Below are 18995 nucleotides of genomic sequence, written 5' to 3'. Positions count from 1 at the left end.
GCTAATTGAGTCCTTAGCCCAGTACATGGTAAGGAAAGAAAAAGTTAGTAAAGATACCTTTTTGTCATCACATAAATTGTATTTATTTGTTCATTTATTTTGAACGGAAGAGATCTCCCATTCACTGGTTCACTGCCCAGATGTCTGGAACAGCCGGTGTTGGCCAGGCTGGAGCCAGGAGTCGAGAATGCCATCTGGGTCTCCCACGTGGCAAGGGCCCGGCTGCCTGAGCCATCACCTGCTCCCTCCCAGGGTGCATATCAGCAGGAAGCCAGGCAGGAGGGTGGAGCCAGGCCTTGACCCTAGGCACTCCAGCATGGGACGTGGGCGTCCCCAGTGGTGACCTCACTGCTGTGCCACACACCTGCCCCTGATGTGTTTTTAGAATGCAGGGGGGTGTGCCTCAGACCCAGGCTGGGAGCAGTGAGGCACTGCCATAGCCCTGGAGTTCACGCTTTTAGTACCAGGTTGGACCATGTAGTTACATTTCATTTGGCTTCCCTTTTGAGATACGAAATCTGATCAAATAGCTACTCGTTTATGTGGCGTAAAACCCATAGCATAACTTTCAGCAAATAAAAAAAAAAAAACCAGAATGGATTAGGAATCATGTACTTCAGGCTCATGCTGGGGGAGAGGGATTTCTATCGCTTTAGCGGGACAAAAAAATAATAGAATGCTAAGCCATTATTTGTTTGCTTATGGGTTTATATTGTGACATTCAAGCAGCTGTTCTTAATAACTCGGGTAATCTGTGTTTACAATGGGAGAATTGCAAATACAGATAGGCCAGAAGAAAATACTCTTCTAATCCTGATTGTCCCTCCAACAGAACAACCACTGTTAGCGTCCTAGCGTTTGCCCGTGGCCCTCTGACTTTTTTTTGCACGTGTATGGACACGTGCACAGGGTGGTGGTCATTGTGGGAAACCCGTGTGAAATGGGTGGCTGCGTGTCCAGATCCAGCCGCCGCCGCCGCAGAAGGCCGTGGGGGTGGGGGGGGGGGTGGGTGGGAGGGGCGGGTGGCTTTGTTATGAAACTGAACTGTGTGTGTCGGTGCGAGTGTGTTAAGCCTCTCTCTGTCTTGTGTTCATTCACAGCCGTGATTAGTGCTCATCCCATCCATTCCCTCGATAACCCTCACCATCATTTCCACTCCAGCAGCCTCGCTTCTGCAGCCCGCAGCCACCTCTACCACCCAGGCAGCCCATGGCCCGTGGCCACATCCATGTCCCTTTCAGACAGGGCCAATTCCACAGGTGAGAGCTGAGGGTCGAGCCAGGTGGAGAACCTTCCGCAGGAGTCGGCAGGTGCGCGTGGGAAGGGCCTGCCCTCCTCAGAAGAGGGCTCCGGAACTTGTCTCCGTGTGACTGACTTGCCATGCATTTGTGTGTGACTCGCTCAGGTGTGTGTCGGAAGATCCGCCCCGTTTTCCTCCCTGAGTTCCGAGCGCTCGGTGCAGGTGCCCTGCTGTCAGACAGCGGTGGCCGATCCCATCGGCACCTCCTGTTCAGAAGCTTGCGTCTCAGTTCAGTCGCTGGATCTCTAACGTCTTTATTGCTTAATAATCCCCTCACACGAAAGGAAAACTTCCCGGGGTGATCTCCAGGCGCCAGCGGCACTCAGCCCTGCAGTCACGCTGGCAGTGGGAGGGTCACTAGGATGCCCCCGGGCACGGGTCACTTCTGCCGTGGACCACGGCAGGAGCGTCAGGGAGTCAGGGAGTGAGGCCTCCCCCCACGCTGAGACCGCAGCGACCCTGTGCGTCAAACCTGGAGGGCGTGCACAGAGAAGAGGTCGCTGCTGAAGCTGCAGGCACTCGGGCCCTGTTTGCTCACGTGGAGAAGCAGCCTTGTCAGGCAGTTTGAGGGGAAGAGGAGGGAAAGGGGTAAACGCAGTGACTACGCTGATCCACACGATTGAAAATTAATTCACACTATGCCATTCTGTTTTCTCTGTCACTTGAAACCACCTGTTGCCAGTTACTCTGTCACTGTCGAGCTAGGTTTGGGGGTTCTGGGAAGTGAGGGAATCTCAAGTCAGTTCCATTTTAAAAGAAGCTCAGAACGTCGTGCTACAGGATTGGCCACATCCCCCTCACTTAAATGTTTGGGTGCTTGTAAATGTTTATTTGTCATCTACTTGAAAGGCAGGGGGAGACAGAAATCTTCCATCTGCTGGTTTGCTCCTCAAATGCCAGCAACAGCCAGTGCTAGGCCAGGCCAAAGCCAGGAGCCAGGAGCTCCGTCCAGTCGCCAACGGGGGTGGCAGGGGCCCAAGTGCTTGAGCCATTACCTGCTGCCACATGGGATAGATCAGCTGGATGGAAAGTAGGGTAGCGGGGACTCCACTCGGCACTCGGAGTTACAGGTGTCCCAAGCTGTGACGCCTCCACTCCCAGCGTCATCTGCTTCCCGAGCCCTCACCTGCTGGAACTCAGGTCTGAATCAGGCATTCGCACGACCTCCCCCCGGGGCTGGGCTTGGGGCCTCCTCTAGGGAAATGATGCACACAGGAGGGACCCTTCTGCCAGCAGCAGGAGATACAGTCTGCCCCCCCATGGTCTCAGAACAGAGCACCAGCGGCTACCTCCCAGATCTGCTCTTAGGAGGTGTTCTACCTGATCTGTTCATCTGTTTGGTTTTTTTTTAAGGTTTGTTTATTTAAAAGACAGAGTGACAAAGAAGGAAAGAGAGCTTTTTTTTTTTTTTTTAAAGAATTGTTTTGTTTTGTTTTATTTGAAAGTCAGAGTTACATAGAGAGAGCAGAGGCAGAGAGAGACAGGTCCTCCATCCACTGGTTCACTCCCCAATTGGCCACAATGGCTGGAGCTTTGCCGATCCAAAGACAGAAGCCAACCCATCTACTGTTTTCCCAGGCCCCAGCAGAGAGCTGGATCGGAAGTGGAGCAGCTGGGACTCAAACCCATATGCAGGCCGACGCCGTGGCTCAGTAGGCTAATCCTCCGCCTTGCGGCGCCGGCACACCGGGTTCTAGTCCCGGTCGGGGCACCGATCCTGTCCCGGTTGCCCCTCTTCCAGGCCAGCTCTCTGCTGTGGCCAGGGAGTGCAGTGGAGGATGGCCCAAGTGCTTGGGCCCTGCACCCCATGGGAGACCAGGAGAAGCACCTGGCTCCTGCCATCGGATCAGCGCGGTGCACCGGCTGCAGCGCGCTACCGCTGGAGGGTGAACCAACGGCAAAAGGAAGACCTTTCTCTCTGTCTCTCTCTCTCTCTCACTGTCCACTCTGCCTGTCAAAAGTTAAAAAAAAAAAAAAACCCATATGCAATGCTGGCAGTGCAGGCTGCGGCCTCACCCGCTACGCCACAGCGCCAGCCCCAAGAGAGATTTTTCATTCCTTGGTTCGCTTCCCGGATGCATGCAAAAACCAGGACTAGGGGAGCCAAGAACTCCCTCTGGGTCTCCACGTGGGTGCCGGGGCCCAAGTAGTTGGCCATCATCTGTTCCCTCCCAGATGCATTAGCAGGAAACTAGGTGAGAAGTGGAGTAGCCGGGACTTGAACCAGCAGTCAGATACGGGATGCAGGAGCCCTGAGGAGGGGACTCAGCTTGCTGCATCACAGTACCCGCACCTTGTTTCTGCAGTTTTCAGGCCAGGGAGCCCCAGGTACTAGGACAGGGCCTGCTCTGGCCAGTGGCAGGCTCTCCTGAGTGGAGCACGCCCTCCCTGCTCTGCAGTGCTGGGCTGGGGAGAAGCACATGTCCCACTAAACCCTCACCCACACAGGCTGGTGTTAGTAAAAATCCCGTTCTGTGTGGAGCTAGGCAGAGAGCAGAGGAGGGAAAGGTTAACAGTTTGCAGTATAAAAACATTGCTGCTTTGGGGCCGCTGCCTGCAGCACCAGCATCCCATATGGGTGCCAGTTTGAGTCACAGCTGTTCCAGTTCCAATCCAGCTCCCTGGTAAGGTGCCTGGGAAAGCAGTGGAGGATGGCCAGAGTGCTTGGGCCCTGGCACCCACATGGGAGACCTGGATGAAGCTTGTGGCTCCTGGCTTTGGCTTGGCCTGCCCCAGCTGTTGTGGCCATGTGGGGAGTGAACCAGTGGATGAAAGATACTCTCTCTCCTCCTCCCCCTCCCTCTCCCTCTCTAACTCTGCCTTTCAAATAAATAAAATAAATTTCTGTTTTAACGACTAGAGGAGATAAAGTAGAATTTCAGAGCGAGACTCACTGAAAGCCCCCTCAGAACGCAGGGCGAGGTCTGGACGGGACCCAAGTTCTGCTGCTGTGTTCCCAGCCTCTGTAAGCTGGAGCTCCGAGAGAGGCCACAGCCGTGGGTCAGGGCAGTCCCTGCTCTAGGGGCAGCCGCCTAGGAAGAGCGCTTCCCGCTGCGTAGGAGCTTGGCCAGTGGAGCTCGTGTTTCTGGAAGTAGGCCTAGTTTCTGCGTAGGCCAGTGGTGGTGGCCAGCGTCAGGAGCTCCCTCCCAGAGATGCCACCTGCCCGGTGCCCTGTGGAGCTGCTCTACCCACAGCCCCGCCCCATGGCAGCTGGCCTGGGCTCTGACTGGTGACGGCAGCCCCTTCCGCCTTCCTTCCCTTGTGCCACCATCTCTGCGGCCCCCAGGTGTTTGTGCTCAAGGTGAGGGCAGATGAGACAGGCTAGGCAGGCCATGCCCAGCGCTGAGTTAGCACTCCTGCCAGCGCAGGCTGAGCGATCAGGGCAGGAGCCGACCTTGCCCGCTGGCCCAGGATCGCTGCGGGACCAGCAGGTCCCCAGCCGAGTTGGGGGCTGGGAAGTGGAGTCCCTGGCACACCCCTCTAAAGGCAGGAAGGGGTGGGCCTGCTAGGCTCAGCAGAGGCAGAGCCGGGCACACTTGGGAAGGAGGGGAGGCCTCGTCCCAGGGACAGAGCCACCAGCAAAGGAGGTGGCTACGGCCAGCACGGCAGTCTGCTCGGCCGTGGAGGAGGGGAAGGAGGCGTCTCCTGCAGACGCCTCGTGTGCCGCTTCCTAAGGCTGAGGCCTGACAGTCACAAGGGAGCACCAGCCGATGCCTCCTCGCTGGGGAGCCATCTGCCCACACAGCCCGGGCGGCGTTGGGCATGGCGGGCACGTAGCTGGGCATGGGGGTTCTGCCCGCTGGTCCCACGCGGCGGGCCGGCTGCTTGCCCTCCCAGCGCCTGCTTTGTTGCCCTGAGGATTGCAGGGGTGAGGCGGTAAAGCGTGGAGGAGGCGTGTGTGCCCTCGGAGAGCTGGGTCGATCACGCCGCGCCGCGCCGACGCTGCCCTTCGCACACAGCTCGCAGGGTCCTCGGGAGACTGAGGGCTCAGTCTGGGTTGTAGATGAAGCAGCCATCTCAAAGACTCACTTTGCCACATCCACTCACTAGCTTGCCAGGATTGGAGCCAGGTCTGTCCAACTCCGGAGCCAGGGCTTTTCCTGCCCCCACTGTCCGCCCTGCGACCACTGTGGCCCCTTCTCGTAATCCGAGGCCGGCCACGTCCTTCCTGAATCTCCTTCGGATTGATCTGCCTGTTTACTCCTCTGGACCAGAGCGCCCTACCTCTGACCTGAGCTCACTGCTGTAAGACACTGTGCTGTCGCCTGTCGCGTTCTCACTGGCACCCTCTGCTCTGGGGCGGCCACACCGTCCCCAGCAGACACACAGGGCCTGTAGCGCTGAACTGTGTGGCGGTCAGCGCCAGGCCTTGCTGGCAGGGCCAGCTCCAGTCACCCCCAGCCCCCAGTGACCACATGTGGGTGTTCATGAAAGGGCCAGTCTCAGTGAGAATTTTCATCTTCTTGTATGCGTATTCATACCTTAACAGACAGGGTCTGAGGGTCTTTTCTCGAAATCAGTGAGGTGTGACCCCTTAGCTTGCAGGTGAGAACATTGGAGCAGCCAGGTTAGGACAGAACTGGACCCATAAGATTGGTCCATTCTTAGCCCTGGCCATGGTGCCAGCTCACGTGCCTGGTGCTTACTGAGCTGGCTGGGGGCCCCTAGTGGTAGCCAGCCCCGCCTCCGTGTGCCGTGGAGAACGCTGACGTTGGGCCCCTCCTGCCGCAGAGTCCGTGCGCAACACACCCAGCACCGACACCATGCCAGCCTCCTCGTCCCAGACGTGCTGTGCCGACCACCAGGACCCGGAAGGTGCTACCAGCTCCTCCTACTTGGCCAGCTCCCAAGAGGAGGATTCGGGCCAGGGTCTTCCCACGGCCCACGTCCGCCCTTCCCACCCGCTGAAGAGCTTCGCGGTGCCGGCAGTCCCGCCGCCGGGGCCCCCCACCTATGATCCGGCGTTGCCAAGCACGCCGTTACTGTCCCAGCAAGGTGAGTGAGGGCACAGCACTGCGCAGGTGAGCCTCACGGTGTGGCGTGGCCCTGCGCCGGGGTCCGTGGGCTCCCCTCTGGGAACACACGGACACGGCAGCACTTTCTGGGGAGCAGGAGCGGCCATGTGAATGGTGTTGTCCAAGCAGAACCCTTGCATTAGGCTGCAGGGGCCTGCGTGTGGGCCCCAGGTCCTCTGTGTCACCCACCCACCCCGGCCCGTGTGGGTCCTGCAGGCTCGGGAGGGGCCGCCTGGGCCCGGGGCTGGGGAGGCCTGAAGGGGCCTCAGCCAGGGAAAGCCGCCTGGAGCAGGGAGGGCACTGGCCCAGCCCCAGGTGCAGGCAGCCCTGCCTCACGTGCCTGTGTGTCCTCCCTGCTGCTGGTCCCGGGACGGTTTGTTTCAGAGCGAGTCCGGGGCCTTCAGACTCCGTGGTCTCCAGAATCCCTAGCTGTGAGAACACAGAAGAGCTGCTCCGGGCGTGGGTTCTGTCTGTCACTGACACTGAACCTGAGGCCAGGAGGGGAAACTCTGGCCTGCAGAGCAATGGTCAGAAAAGGGAAGAACATTTTTGCAGCCTTTCTAGGCGGCACAGACAGAGACTGGGAGAGCCACTGTCCGCTACTTCACTCACCAAATGCCCTCCATAGTCAGGGCCGGGCCAGGAGCTCAGTGCAGGTGGCAGGGACTCAGGTACCTGAGCCGTCGCCGCTGCATTGTCGGAGTGAAACCCAGTCCCTCCCGTGTGGGCTGCGGGCATCTTGTCCCCAGGCCAAGTGCCCTCCCTGTAGCCTTTTCATGGATGGTTGTAAATGCCCTCCCGACAGTCACAGTTGGTCACGTGGACTCTGAAACCACACCCAGGGGCCACTCCGACTGTGTCCCTCTTCATCTTCAATGTCTGACACTGAAACATCACATATTGGTCGTTGGAAAATGTGAGAGGGGCTGGCGTGGCGCAGCAGGTAAGCTGCTGTCTCAGCACTGGCACGCTTGGCAGAGTCCTGCCTGCTCCACTCCTGGTCCAGCCGTGGAAGATGGCCAAGTGCTTGGGCCCCTGCACCCACATGAGAGATCCAGATGGGGTTCCCGGACCCTGGCTTCAACCTGGCCCAGCCTTAGCCATTGGGGCCATTTGGGGAGTGAACCAGCAGAGGCAAAGTTCTGTCTCTCTGCCTTTCAAATAAATAAATAAATTTTTAAAGGTAGAACAGTTTTCTAACTGATGCAGACCCTTCTAGTGATACATTTTATTTTTCAATATCTAAAGCGGCGTTCAGACACCCGCTGTCTGTGTAAGTCCAGGGAGGCCGGCAAGCCCACAGTGGCGGCAGCAGGTGCAAGCTTTTCAGTATTGCAGTTTTCACGTGAAACATGAATTTCCCGTTTACAAAATGAAAACACTGTATATTTTTATCTTGAACTGACCGGCTGGCCTCATTCACTTTCCAGAAAATGTCTGAGCAGTTTCTTTGCGTGGTGGCGTTCCGTGCACGCCACGTGCTCTGAGACGGAGTGCTCTGGGCCTGCTTCCCACGTCACGCACAGGGCTGATCGCATGAAGATCATCTGTAGTGCTGCCCCTAAACACGGTCCCGTGTGAACCCACCACCCCCCCCCCCCCCGCTTTTTTTTATTATTATTTATTTGAGAGGCAGAGTTAGGCAGAGAGAGGTCTTCCATCCGCTGGTTCACTCCCCAGATCGCTACAACGGCCGGAGCTGATCCAATCCAAAGCCAGGAACTTCTTCTGGGTCTGCCACGAGGGTGCTGGGGCCCAAGGACTTGGACCATCTTCTGCATTCCCAGGCCATAGCAGAAAACCAGATTGGAAGTGAAGCAGCCGGGACTTGAACTGGCGCCCATATGGGATCCACTACGCCACAGCGCCGGCCCCAGTGAAACCCCTTTTCTTAGTGCCAGTGCAGTCCATGACTGCAGGTGGGGCCCTGTTAGTCCTGCACCCTCCGTGGAGGATGAAAATGCCCCCAGCATTCTTGGGAGAGGCGCTGCGTGCTCCCGGACATCCCACAAGGGCCCGTGACCCCTGCATTCCGAGAGGCAGAGCCCAGGATGTCTGCCCTCTACAGCCGTCTGTGTTCTGGCCTCGTGAGTGCCCGGCGGCCCCTCCTTGCTCAGGACGGCTGCCCTGGGTGTGTGTGCCCCACTCACCGCACGAGGCTTCTAGCCTCGGACTGGGTGGCCCCCCAAGGCCTGACCGCGTCCTTCCCCCTCTCGTCCCCTCCCCCAGCTCTGAACCACCACCTTCACTCGGTGAAGACGGCCTCCATCGGGACTCTGGGAAGGAGCCGGCCTCCTATGCCCGTGGTTGTTCCCAGTGCCCCCGAGGTGCAGGAGACCACCCGGATGCTGGAAGACTCCGAGAGTGTAAGTCCCCACCACCCATGGGCTCACCTGTGGAGCAGGTGCGCCGTGCACCTCTAACCCAGGATCTGTGCCGAGAAACCCCCTCTGTGGTATCTCAGGGCAGCCTCTTAGCTAGCACCCAGCACACCACGCACACACAGCCCGCCTGCCCGCCCTCCCCAGTCTGGCCCTTCTGCCTGGCCCTCCTGTCTTGGGCTGAGCCGTCCACTTGTTCTTTGACCACCAGTCCCGCCTGTGGTGTTTTCGGAACTGGAGGCTGGAGAAGGCTCTGGAGTGACTGCTCTCAAAACAGCAGTCGCAGGCCCCCCACTGACCTTTCCACGTCCCAGTTAACACGTCTGCCTCGGCGCTTCCGGGCACGAGATGCTGGGGAGGAAAGCTTGGGGCGCAGACATCAGGGAGGCCCTGTGCTGACACAGCAGGGGCCTGGACGTGGGCCTTGAGAGGCCGCTGTGACCCTGGGGAGCGTGCTGGGAGGAAGGGATTGCACAACGATCAGCGACCAGAAATGGATCTCGGTGCTGTGGCTGTGCCCTCCCACCCGCCTCTCCCGCGCCAGCCTGGTTCCTGTGGCCCAGGCGTCCAAGGCAGCCCACCTGCCCCCTGGGCCTCCGTCTCTCTGGGCTCTGCTTCTGGACAGCTCCGCAGAGCGTGCCCGGTAACGCTGTTCTCTCGTCCCTAGAGCTATGAACCAGATGAGCTGACCAAAGAGATGGCCCACCTGGAAGGACTGATGAAGGACCTGAACGCCATCACGACCGCGTGACGGCCCTCGCCACGGCACGACTCCGAGCCCGGGTCAGAGGTCGTGGGCGGAGCCTTGCAACAAGGACTTGTACAGAGCACGAGGGGCAGCACGTGACGTGGCCAGCAGCGGAGCAGCCTCCGCAGGGGGGTGGCTCCAGGCCTGGCCGCCGCCTTCCCTGGTCAGCCTGGAGGAAGCCTTCCCTCTGCCTGCTGACACCCGCAGGACTGGGCACCATGGGCCAAATTCTGTGTCCAGGGCAAAGGCGAGGAACGCAGCCTGCGTTTCTCCTTGCTCAGGCCGCGTCTCGGTGCTGTGACTGTCACCCGTGTGGCGTGTAGACATTGGCGTTCATGTATGATTTTATTTTATTTTACCTTCGAGAAAAGAGAAGCTATCGAAAACCCAAGGACGTCCGTGGTGTTCTCCGCAAGTGGTTGGCATTTGACTGCTTATTCCAGTTCTGTATGGAAAGTCGTTGACGTGGGGTTGTTCCAAGGGGTGGGCTTGTTTCTGGTTGTTTTGGTTGTTTTCTGCGAGTCAGCGCATCCTCCGCCGGCTGTTACCCCACCCCTTGGAGGGGCGGAAACGTTGCGTTGCTGTTGGTAAGCGGTTTCGTTATTTTTGTAATCCTAATTATTAAAGGCCTGTCTTTCTCCTCCACCAGTGTGAGGCCACAGAGCTGCCGAGCGAAGCGCAGCTCCTCCGAGAAGGCTTGTTCGTGCTTCCTGTGCAGTTTCGTGTTGGGGGCGGGTGGGGTGGGATGGGAGGCGGAGGCAGCCGAGGCGCCGGTCCCCGCTCCGGCTGTGCTGTGCTGTGCTTTCTCCCGGGAGCCCGCAGAGGATGGACGCGTCGCGACGGTCTTTCCTGGCATGTCCACATCGCAAGTGCACTCTCATTTTGCATCTGGTTTAAAATCCTGCTGTGCAATAGGGGGCTGGAGGCTGAGCCGCTTTCGAGCGTGCCCCCTCCTGGAGGTCAGAGTGAGGCGGGAGGGAGGCCCCTTCCTGCTGCCAGCGCTCGTCCCCCAGAGGGGAGGTGGAGGCTGGGGGGAGCAACCCCACACCCGCGGCCTGCTCCCTAGCCAGGGCAGCGGCCACGCAGCAGAGGCCCTGCAGGTGGAAGGTCAGCAAGAGTGAGGCGAGGCGGGGGGCTCCCCGCGGTGTTGAGAACCTGGCTCTCCAGGGGCGGGGCGGCCGGCTCCAGGCCAGGCGCTCAGCACGGCCGTCAGTGAGGTGTGGCGGTTCCGGATCTGCGTGGCTGTGGATGAAGTAGTCCCGGTACCCAATGTGACACACAGGCCTGGCCCCCAGGAGGCTGCCTCTGGTCCCCGGGACAGCGTGGGGGGTGGCGGAGAGGTCAGCGGGGCCTAGAGGAAATCCGCGGCTCTGACCACCCCCAGGGCCTCACGCAGGCCCCGCCTTCAGACGCGGGTCCTGGGGTCTCATCACACCTTTGATTTTCTGCGAGGGGCACTCTGTGTTTATTGCTTTGGGGCCATGAAGAGTGCCATGCCGGCGTCCTCACTGCACGTCCCCCGGTCCCAGATCCTGGGACCCCGAGGGCCGCAGCCCTGGAGCCACAGGCAGTGGGGGCGCTGCGTGCCGGCGCCCATCTCACCTCCGCCCAAAGAGCATGCTCAGTATTGGAGGCGTCCCCTCCCGTGCCCCCCACTGTTACCTCAGGGCCTCGGTACCTGGATACTGCCGCAGAGTTGGGGTGGGGCGGGGTGGGGGTGGGGAACCTATTTTTAAATAACTGTTCAAAGCTGGGGATTTTTTTAAACTAAGAAAAAGGAAACCTATTCTGTATTGCACCTTTTCACAATTTAATACATTTTCTTAACATTTCCTGTGACTTTTGGAACTAAACCATCGCGTGTCTTGTGCTGTCCCGGTCGCGCTGCCGCAGCCGCTGCCTGGAGGCCGTGGGGTCCTTGCCTGGGCGCGGGGCGCGGGGCGCCGGGACGCGTTTCTATACACACTTGTTTGGCCTTTTCTGTAGTTGATGCTGTAAACTCTATGGCTTTTAAAAAAAGAGAGAATTTCATGTTTTTATTTAGTATTGGAAACCCAATACACTTTTTTTAATCCAGTCGAACTGTGGTCTGGTCAAAAAGTTATTTTCCTTTCTCCGAGCCCTGGGCCTCTCTGGGTGACACCCCCGTCGTGAAGCCGGGCGTTCTGAGGGGGACACAGGGAGGGGGTCTCAGGAGGTGAACTGACCGACCCCCGCCCCAGGGATGAGCCCTGTCCCTGCCCCCAGCCCTGTCGCCCTGAGGAACCAAGGCCACACCTGGCTGTGATGTGCAGCCCCCGTGCCAGGTGGTGAGCCCTGGGGCCTGGCCTTCCTGCTCTCGGCCCACCACCCGTGGCGCTGGACACTGGAGCAGGGGTGCGCCTTCCCGAGCCACCCCCCCACCCCACCCCCGCTACCTTCACTCCGGAGGTTCCTCCTGCTGGCCGTGACCGCAGCAGCTGCAGACCCTGCGAGGCTGGGCGGGAGCACCGTGGTCGCTGCTCCACTGCTGGCCGTTCGCCCACCCTCCTGCAGCCCCCGGGGGGAAGGCTCGTCACAGGGCCCGCGTTGGTGCTGTCTGTGTGAGCCTCACGGCACCGGGCTCCAGCCACGGAAGCCCCCGAGTGCTCCTGGTCCCACGGCCAGTGCTGCCCCTCTGCCTCCCTAGGTGGAGCCCTTGGCTCGCACCTCGGCCTCTGCTGGCTTCGCCCTGAAGTCTGTAGGCTCAGGGAAGAGACAGTGTCTCCTCGGTGCCCAGTGCCACCGCTTGTCTCCTAGACAAGTGGACAGAATGGCCCCTCCCCAGGACGAGTGGCTGCAGCTGGCGGGAGATCTCCCAGGCCCCGTCCCTCCCTCACAGGGACCCCCGAGTCTCGTGCGGTGGTGCCAGCCGTGACCCCACCTGAAGGATGACAGCGACAGACTCCTAAGAAACGATGCAGACGCCATGTGCCCGCAGCTAGGGCCAGGGGATCTGCAAGTGCCAGAGGAGGAAGCGCCTTGCAGGCCACACCCCCTCCAGTCTGCGGCCTGCTGGGGGGCGTGGCGTGGGTTGGCACAGAAGGCGGTGAGGGCGGCAGGGAGCCAGGAGGCCACCCCTGCACACAGGCACCGGCCGGACTCGGCCACCAGGGTCGGGGTGGGGGACGGTAGCTGCGGGGGAGAATCCTGTGACCTGAGAATGTGGCTTAGGGCTGAGCTCCCAAAAGGCCCCGGGGAGCACCTGCTGCTCGCTCTGGCGAGGAGGGTCAGGAATTGCTTGAAATACTGCTGGGGCAGGAGGGGGTGGGCGTGGGGCCCCACCACCAGGATGGAGGAGGGCTGTGGCGGGGGAGGCCTGGCCCTTCTGGAATGTGGCAGTCTGGGAGGCGGCCTGGCGCTGTGCACACGGCCCTGCAGGAGCTGTGGTCACTCCCAGCGAGAGGAGCCGCAGCCAGCCTAGCGTGTGCCATGAGGGCCTTGCTGCTGGCTCTGGGGGGGACCCCTGCGTGGACCCTGGGCGGCCACAGCAGTCGGCAGGGGAGGACGCCGGCCTTGCAGGTGGACTCAGTGGGTTCTGCCCAGCCCCACCCTCACCTGGAGGCAGACTGGCCTCTGCCGCGGGGACCTCCCCTCTCCGCCTGGGGTCCCAGCCGGCAGGTGCGTGCCCCTGGCTAACAGGTGTATCCCGTGTACCTGGGCTCCCAAGGAGACATCTGGGAGCTGCTCTCCACTCCTGCTTCAAGGCTCTGTAGGCTGCTTAGCCAGTGTCCCCAGAGCAGACGCCTGTGACCCCTGGCTCAGTCTCCCAGGGGCTGAAGCCTCCCGCTGCTCAGCATCCTGCAGCAGCCCCTCCCCTGCCTGCCACCAGGAGTCCAGGGCATCCCCACTGCGCCCGCCCCTCCCTTCGGCCACCCGGGCTGGGGGGCTCTGTGCGGCCCCCTTCCCCTGCTCCCTACTGGCGCTCTCTGCTGGCCAACGTCTCTCCCTCTGTGAAGACCCAGGCTTTGTTCACATGAGGGGGCCTTGGAAGAGTTCATAGAAAAATACACGTTAGGTTAAAAACTGCACGTGGATTTCAGTCTTTGCACCAGGTGAGCTGATCTCTTCACTGCCTTTGCCCGGGGACGTGTTGGAGTCCCCTGCACCTCTGCCTCCTCCAGCCCCTGTGACCTCGCTAAGGGCAGCAGGCGGCTGGGCCTAGCACCTGCCTGGCACGGAGGACAGACCTGAAACGCCACCTCGTGGGCTGGAGCAGAGCGAATGTGGCAGAGCCTCGTCCCCCTGGGAGCAGCCTCCTCGGGAAAGGTTTGCGAGGCTGGGGGAGGCAGCAGCCCGAGGCCGCTTGGAGTTTGGGAAGCTGCCTGCTGCTTGTGGCCCAGTGGTCTGGAAAGGTGCGGATTCCGGCCCGCTGCACCAGGCCTGTGCTCAGCCCTCCATTTTTGGATTAAGTGTGGGGTCCCAGCAGAGCCAAGGGGTAGCCCTCAGGAGAGAGTGGGGGCCCGCCCACCCAGGAGAGACCCCACGGCTGGGGCGGGTTTTCCATCAGCTGATAACCCAGGTCTCGCTGGGCATTCTGGTGGAAGGGGGGCTGGGGCCTGTTACTGCAGGCACGGCAGTGCCCGAGGCCCCCAGACAAGCTTGCCTGGGGTTGTCAGGAGAAGCAGTGGAAGAACATTCTAGACTCACGCACAGAGGGGAAACTGGAGCTGATGCCAAAGAGAGCCCGAGGTAAGAAGTGGGAAGGGAAGAAGGGACACTCGGGGCCAGTTCAGCAGCCGGAAGCCATTCGTCATTTCTGTGGGTTTTCTTGAGGGCCTAAGTGTGCAGGCCCCTGGGGAAACAAGATGAGGGAGGAAGGGACAGGAACAGCCCTGCCCGGAAGTGTGACAAGGCCAGTGAGAGCGCTCTGGGCAACGTGAGTCAAGAGCGTGCCACCACGACGCAGTGCCCCCGAGGGTGACGCCAAGTCCACTGCAGAAGGGAAATGAGACCCCCGGTCCTGCCCGAGCAGGGGAAGTATACACACTCCCCAGGGGCTCGCTTCCCAGGAAGTAAAGGCTCCAACAGAACCAGAAAATGAGCCCAAGTGGGAAACTGCCGGAGCAGTGGCCTAGCGGTCAGGACACCCGCACCCCACATGGGAGTGCCTGGGTTCAAGTCCCAGCGCATCGCAACGTGCCTGCTGGGAGACCGGGATTGAGTTCCAGGTTCCTGGCTTCAAGCTGCTGTGGCCCCAGCTTGGAGAGTGAACCAGTAGGCGCCTTACTTGTAAAACCATAATAGAACTGACTAAATGCCAGTCTGCTGTTTAAGTTACAATTGTATTAGCAAAGCAGAGAGACAGAGATTCCCCAAGTACCGGACCACCTGCTGCTGCTTTCCCGGGGTGCGCGTTAGCGGGAAGCTGGGTCAGAAGTGGAGCCGGGACTTGAACCCAGGCCCTCCCACGTGGGCTGGAAGCCCCCCCGGCAGTGTCAACGATGCTACCAAATGCCCGCCCCCTCCCGTCTCTGAATTCTGTCATCACCATCCGTCAGCAATGCTGGCTGGCCGATATTACAGGTAATTGCCGATATTACGGGTAATTGCCGCCTCCCCACAAGGGTAAACACTTCCCATCCCCACCCCCCACTCCTTGGTACGCGTCTGAATGTTGTTTATGGATGTAAACAAAGCTTGAAAAGTTAAGGATTAAATTAAAATTCACAGGAGTGGTCTTCCTGGGTGGTGGTGGGGAGGTGTTTTCCCCGGTACCCCTCATGTTCCACGTGAGCTGTTCACCTTGTTTTTGAATCTTGCCCACCCAGTGCATCTTGGGTGAGTGTGCGATATCTCAGTGGATCAAACATGGAGGAAGCAACATGGCTAGGAGGTGGGTGCGCTGGGAGCCACGCCCTCAGGAGTAGAAAGGGCAGGCGTTGTGGCGTAGCAGGTTAAGCCGCCGCTTGCAAGGCTGGCATCCCGTATCAGTGCCAGTTGGCGGCCAGCTGCTCTGCTCCCAATACAGCGCCCTGCTAACATTCCTGGAAAGCAGTGGGTGACGGCCCAAGTACTTGGGAGACCGAGATGCAATTCTAGGCTATTGGCTTCAGCCAGGCCCAGCCTTGGCTGTTGTGCCATTTGGGGAGTGAACTAGTTAGTGGATGGAAGATCTGGTGTTTTGTCACTCAGCCTTCCCAATCAAATCAATCTTTAAAAAAAAAAAAAAATATAAGAGTCCAGGCTGAGGAGCCCAGCTGAGGCTCAGCAGGTGTGGGGCTGAACTAAAGGGAAAGCCCAGGCAGGGGATCCAGTGGTCACGGTCACGGTCATGGGCCAGGCAGTGGCTGGTGAGCCTCTGGGGGCCCTTAAAGCTGAAGCTGACCACAAAGATGGGGAGGGCAGGCCCCGAACCCACTCCAGCCCTGAAGACCTGGTCCTGGGCTGTTAGAAGAGGAAGATGGACTACAGGGGTCAAAAGTGACCCAGGGACAGAAGTGAGCTGAACAGGGGAGGGGTAGCAGCCAAGAAGAGAGGGGTTTTCTCTTACACAAATGTCCAGTCTGGTGCCAGGAAGGCAGACATGTCCCACACCACCTGCAGCATGGCAGATGTCCCTTGGTCAGAGGCTTGGGTGGCACGTCAGGGGCAGTCACAGCTTTTACTACAATCAGCAGGACACAGAAGGCAAACCCAGGACGCACATGGTCCTTTCTGCCCCCCAACCCCACGGGGAGTCCCCGGACTGCACGCCCCACATCCCTGCAAGCTTGTGCCCCCACCCCGGCTGTCCTAGCTGAGCCCGTGGAGGGGCCCAGCGAGCACCTGCTGCCTGCGGCCGCGATGCTGTCCCTGCGCCCTGCTCCACAGGGTGGAGGGTACGATGTGGACACTACAGCAGGTGCCGACTCAGGGCCCTCGTCGGGGTGGGGAAGGAAGGGCAGCGACTGGGGCAGCACTGGCTCCCTAAGGACCCGGGGGGGGGGTGTTGTCATGGAGACGCATGTCCTCCCTGAGTACTGGGGACTCCCAGGCAAGTTGCTATGGAAACAGCGGGGAACAGCACAGGGAAGGGTTCCCCGCCTTTCCCGAGGACTCCCCTGCGCGGTGATACGCTCCAGCGTGGGGACTGCCGAGGTCCTAGAGCCTGGGGGAGGGGTCCCCAGGACCTGCGAGGGACCCTAGGGCCAGCAGAGGGTTCTGAGAGCGGACACTGTGCAAGCAGAAGTAGCACAGGGGCCGTCTGCAGCCAGGCCTGGGCCCCCCCCCCCCCCATCTCTTTGCAGTGAGGCTGGGCTGGGCCAGCCCTCAGGCTGCCTGACCATGCCGAGCCCGGAGCCCTCATCACACTGCTGCAGGCCTTCCCAGCCTGGTCATCTGTGTCCCCAGCTACCGGCCTGCTGCCGAGGCCCGCCTGCCTCTCCTGCTTCCGGCCGCGCGGTGTTCGTGTGCTGGTTGCTCCTGCCTCCTCCTCCCGGGACCCTCACTGTCATCCTCTCCAGTGGAACTCGCCCTCCCAGAAGCAGACACACACCTGGCGCCCACAGCTGGGCGAACAGAAACAGGGCTGCAGGGGCTGCCCTGACGCTCCTCGCGGCCTCACCCCGCCCCCTGGTCCCCGGAAGAAGGCAGCCTCTGCTGGAATTTTTTTTTTATTTAAATAAAATATACAACACGCGCAGTTACCGTTTTCTGTTTTAAAAGTGGAAGATTTTGAAAATTGCTTGTGGGGGGGAGGGGACTGGGATTGGGAGAACCCAGTGAGGGGCTGGGCTCGGTCAGAGCTCCTACAAAATGCGTGTGTGCCTAGATAAGGGGCCGTGGCAAGGGGGCTCCTTGCTCTATGCCCACACCCCTGCCGAGACTAGCAGTGGGTCTGGGCTGAGAGCCCTGCTGCCTCCCTGAGCCCCTGTCCACGCAGGGCAAGGTGTGCAAAACCAGAGGGCCGCTGTAGTATCTCCTGTTCTGACAGCCCCCTGGGCCAAGGGTCTTCGCCAGCACGGGTGAGACCAAGGGGGCTTCTAGGGTCCTTCACCCCCTTCTTTGCTGGATTATTGCTCCCCACCCCAACCCCACAGCCCCTCCATGGAGCAGCCTGGCTGCCAGCCAAGCCTGACCGCGTCCACACTCTGGCTCAGAGCTCTGGATGGATACGGCGAGACCAGCCCTCCTACTCTGGGTCTCGCAGCCATACCTGCTCCCACCCTGTAGGAGGCAGGCAGACTCCTGTCACACCCTGGAACTTGCTGTGGCTCCCTCTTGTCTCTGTGAACAAGCCCACCATGTCATGAGGCCTTCCCGCTGACCCCCACGTCCCACTACAGCTCCCGCACTGCACCCTCCGTCCCACCCACCACCCCCTCCTCCAACCACTCCCTCTGCCTCTCCCCCATCTCCAGGCCTGGCACAAAGCCCACTGTGGTCACACACGTCCCTTGGGTCCTTGGGGAGACCCAGCCACCTTCTGAGTCCTGAGATTAAGTCTTGGAGCTTGGGCCAAAGCTCCCTGGGCCGCCCACAGCTCGCTGGAGCAAGGGGCTGGCACGCGCGGAGGGGACAGAGAAAGGGGGTTTACTAAGCACCTGCTGTGTGTGCCAGGTGCTCTTACCTGGGCCTCAGAGGTCCTGGGGAGGAGACCAGACGATGATTTTCACCTTGGATGAGGTAAGACTTGGAAAGTTCAGAGAACTTGTCCAGGGTCACACAGCTAAGCAGCTGGCAGGGCTTGGATTTGGACCCAGACCCGATTATCACCCAAACCTGGCTTCTCCCCGCTCCCTCACGCATGGGGACTGCCTCACTCAACCCCCTGCCGACAGTCTGGGGACCAAAGGGATATAGGCCCCAGCCTCAGGCAGGTAGGAATGGGACTTCCAGCTCAGAACTCCTAGTTACTAATGCCGGGGAAATCACCCCACATTAGCTCCTCAGCTGTGAAGTAGGCTCCCAGGGGACCAGGGGTTAAGGTGTGAGACGCGGGAAACCAGCGCCAGCTCGGAGCAGACCCCAGAGGGTATGGGGTGCGGAGGCCCTGGCGCAGGAGAGGCACAGCCCAGAGTCTTCGGCTTCCACACGCTGAGGGGTGAGGCCGGGACTGGCTTTGAGCCCAGAGACGGGGACGGGGTCCTGCTACGAGGTCTCGGGGGCCCTCTCTTCCCTGAGGACCCCAGAACCTGCAGCACCCAGCCTAGGGGCCAGGCGAGGGTGGGGTGGGGTGGCGACATAGGGTTGACGGCTAGATCGCACACACGTGTGTGCACGTGTGAGTTGCTATCTACATGGCTCTGCAGAGCGCTACATAGCTATACATATACACATCTTACATACATGTACGTATACATAGTCATATACATATCTCGCTACAATTGCAGTAGAAAAACACCAGGCCCTCAGGCCCCGGCCCCTTCTTGTCCTGGGGGTCTGAGGCTCCCCAGGACCACACCGGGGCTGGGGACAGGAAATGACCCCTGGCGGAGTGGGGCTGCAAGGCCACAGCTAGGGGACTGCTGCTGCCCTAAAACGGATACAATGGCAGGTCTGCTCCTGCACCCCCAAACCCGGCCACCCCGCCCCACCCCGGGGACCCCAGC

General features: G+C 60.3%; 1 protein-coding gene across 1 annotated transcript in view; it reads left to right on the top strand.

The window, feature by feature from the left end:
• NEO1 (neogenin 1) overlaps nucleotides 1-11322 on the top strand; it is a 225614-nt gene extending 214292 nt beyond the window's left edge. Inside the window, exons 26-29 of the mRNA XM_062206680.1 lie at nucleotides 1101-1259; nucleotides 6032-6295; nucleotides 8545-8681; nucleotides 9364-11322. Of these exons, the coding sequence (XP_062062664.1) occupies nucleotides 1101-1259; nucleotides 6032-6295; nucleotides 8545-8681; nucleotides 9364-9447 (644 nt within the window). The 3' untranslated portion in view covers nucleotides 9448-11322. The remainder of the gene's footprint in view (nucleotides 1-1100; nucleotides 1260-6031; nucleotides 6296-8544; nucleotides 8682-9363) is intronic.
• The last annotated feature ends 7673 nt before the right edge of the window (nucleotides 11323-18995 follow it).

Source organism: Lepus europaeus, chromosome 11, assembly GCF_033115175.1.
Source record: "Lepus europaeus isolate LE1 chromosome 11, mLepTim1.pri, whole genome shotgun sequence".
In the NCBI taxonomy this organism is placed as follows: Eukaryota; Metazoa; Chordata; class Mammalia; order Lagomorpha; family Leporidae; genus Lepus; species Lepus europaeus.
Note: the sequence above shows the minus strand (reverse complement) of the source record. Positions and strands in the feature narration are given on the sequence as shown.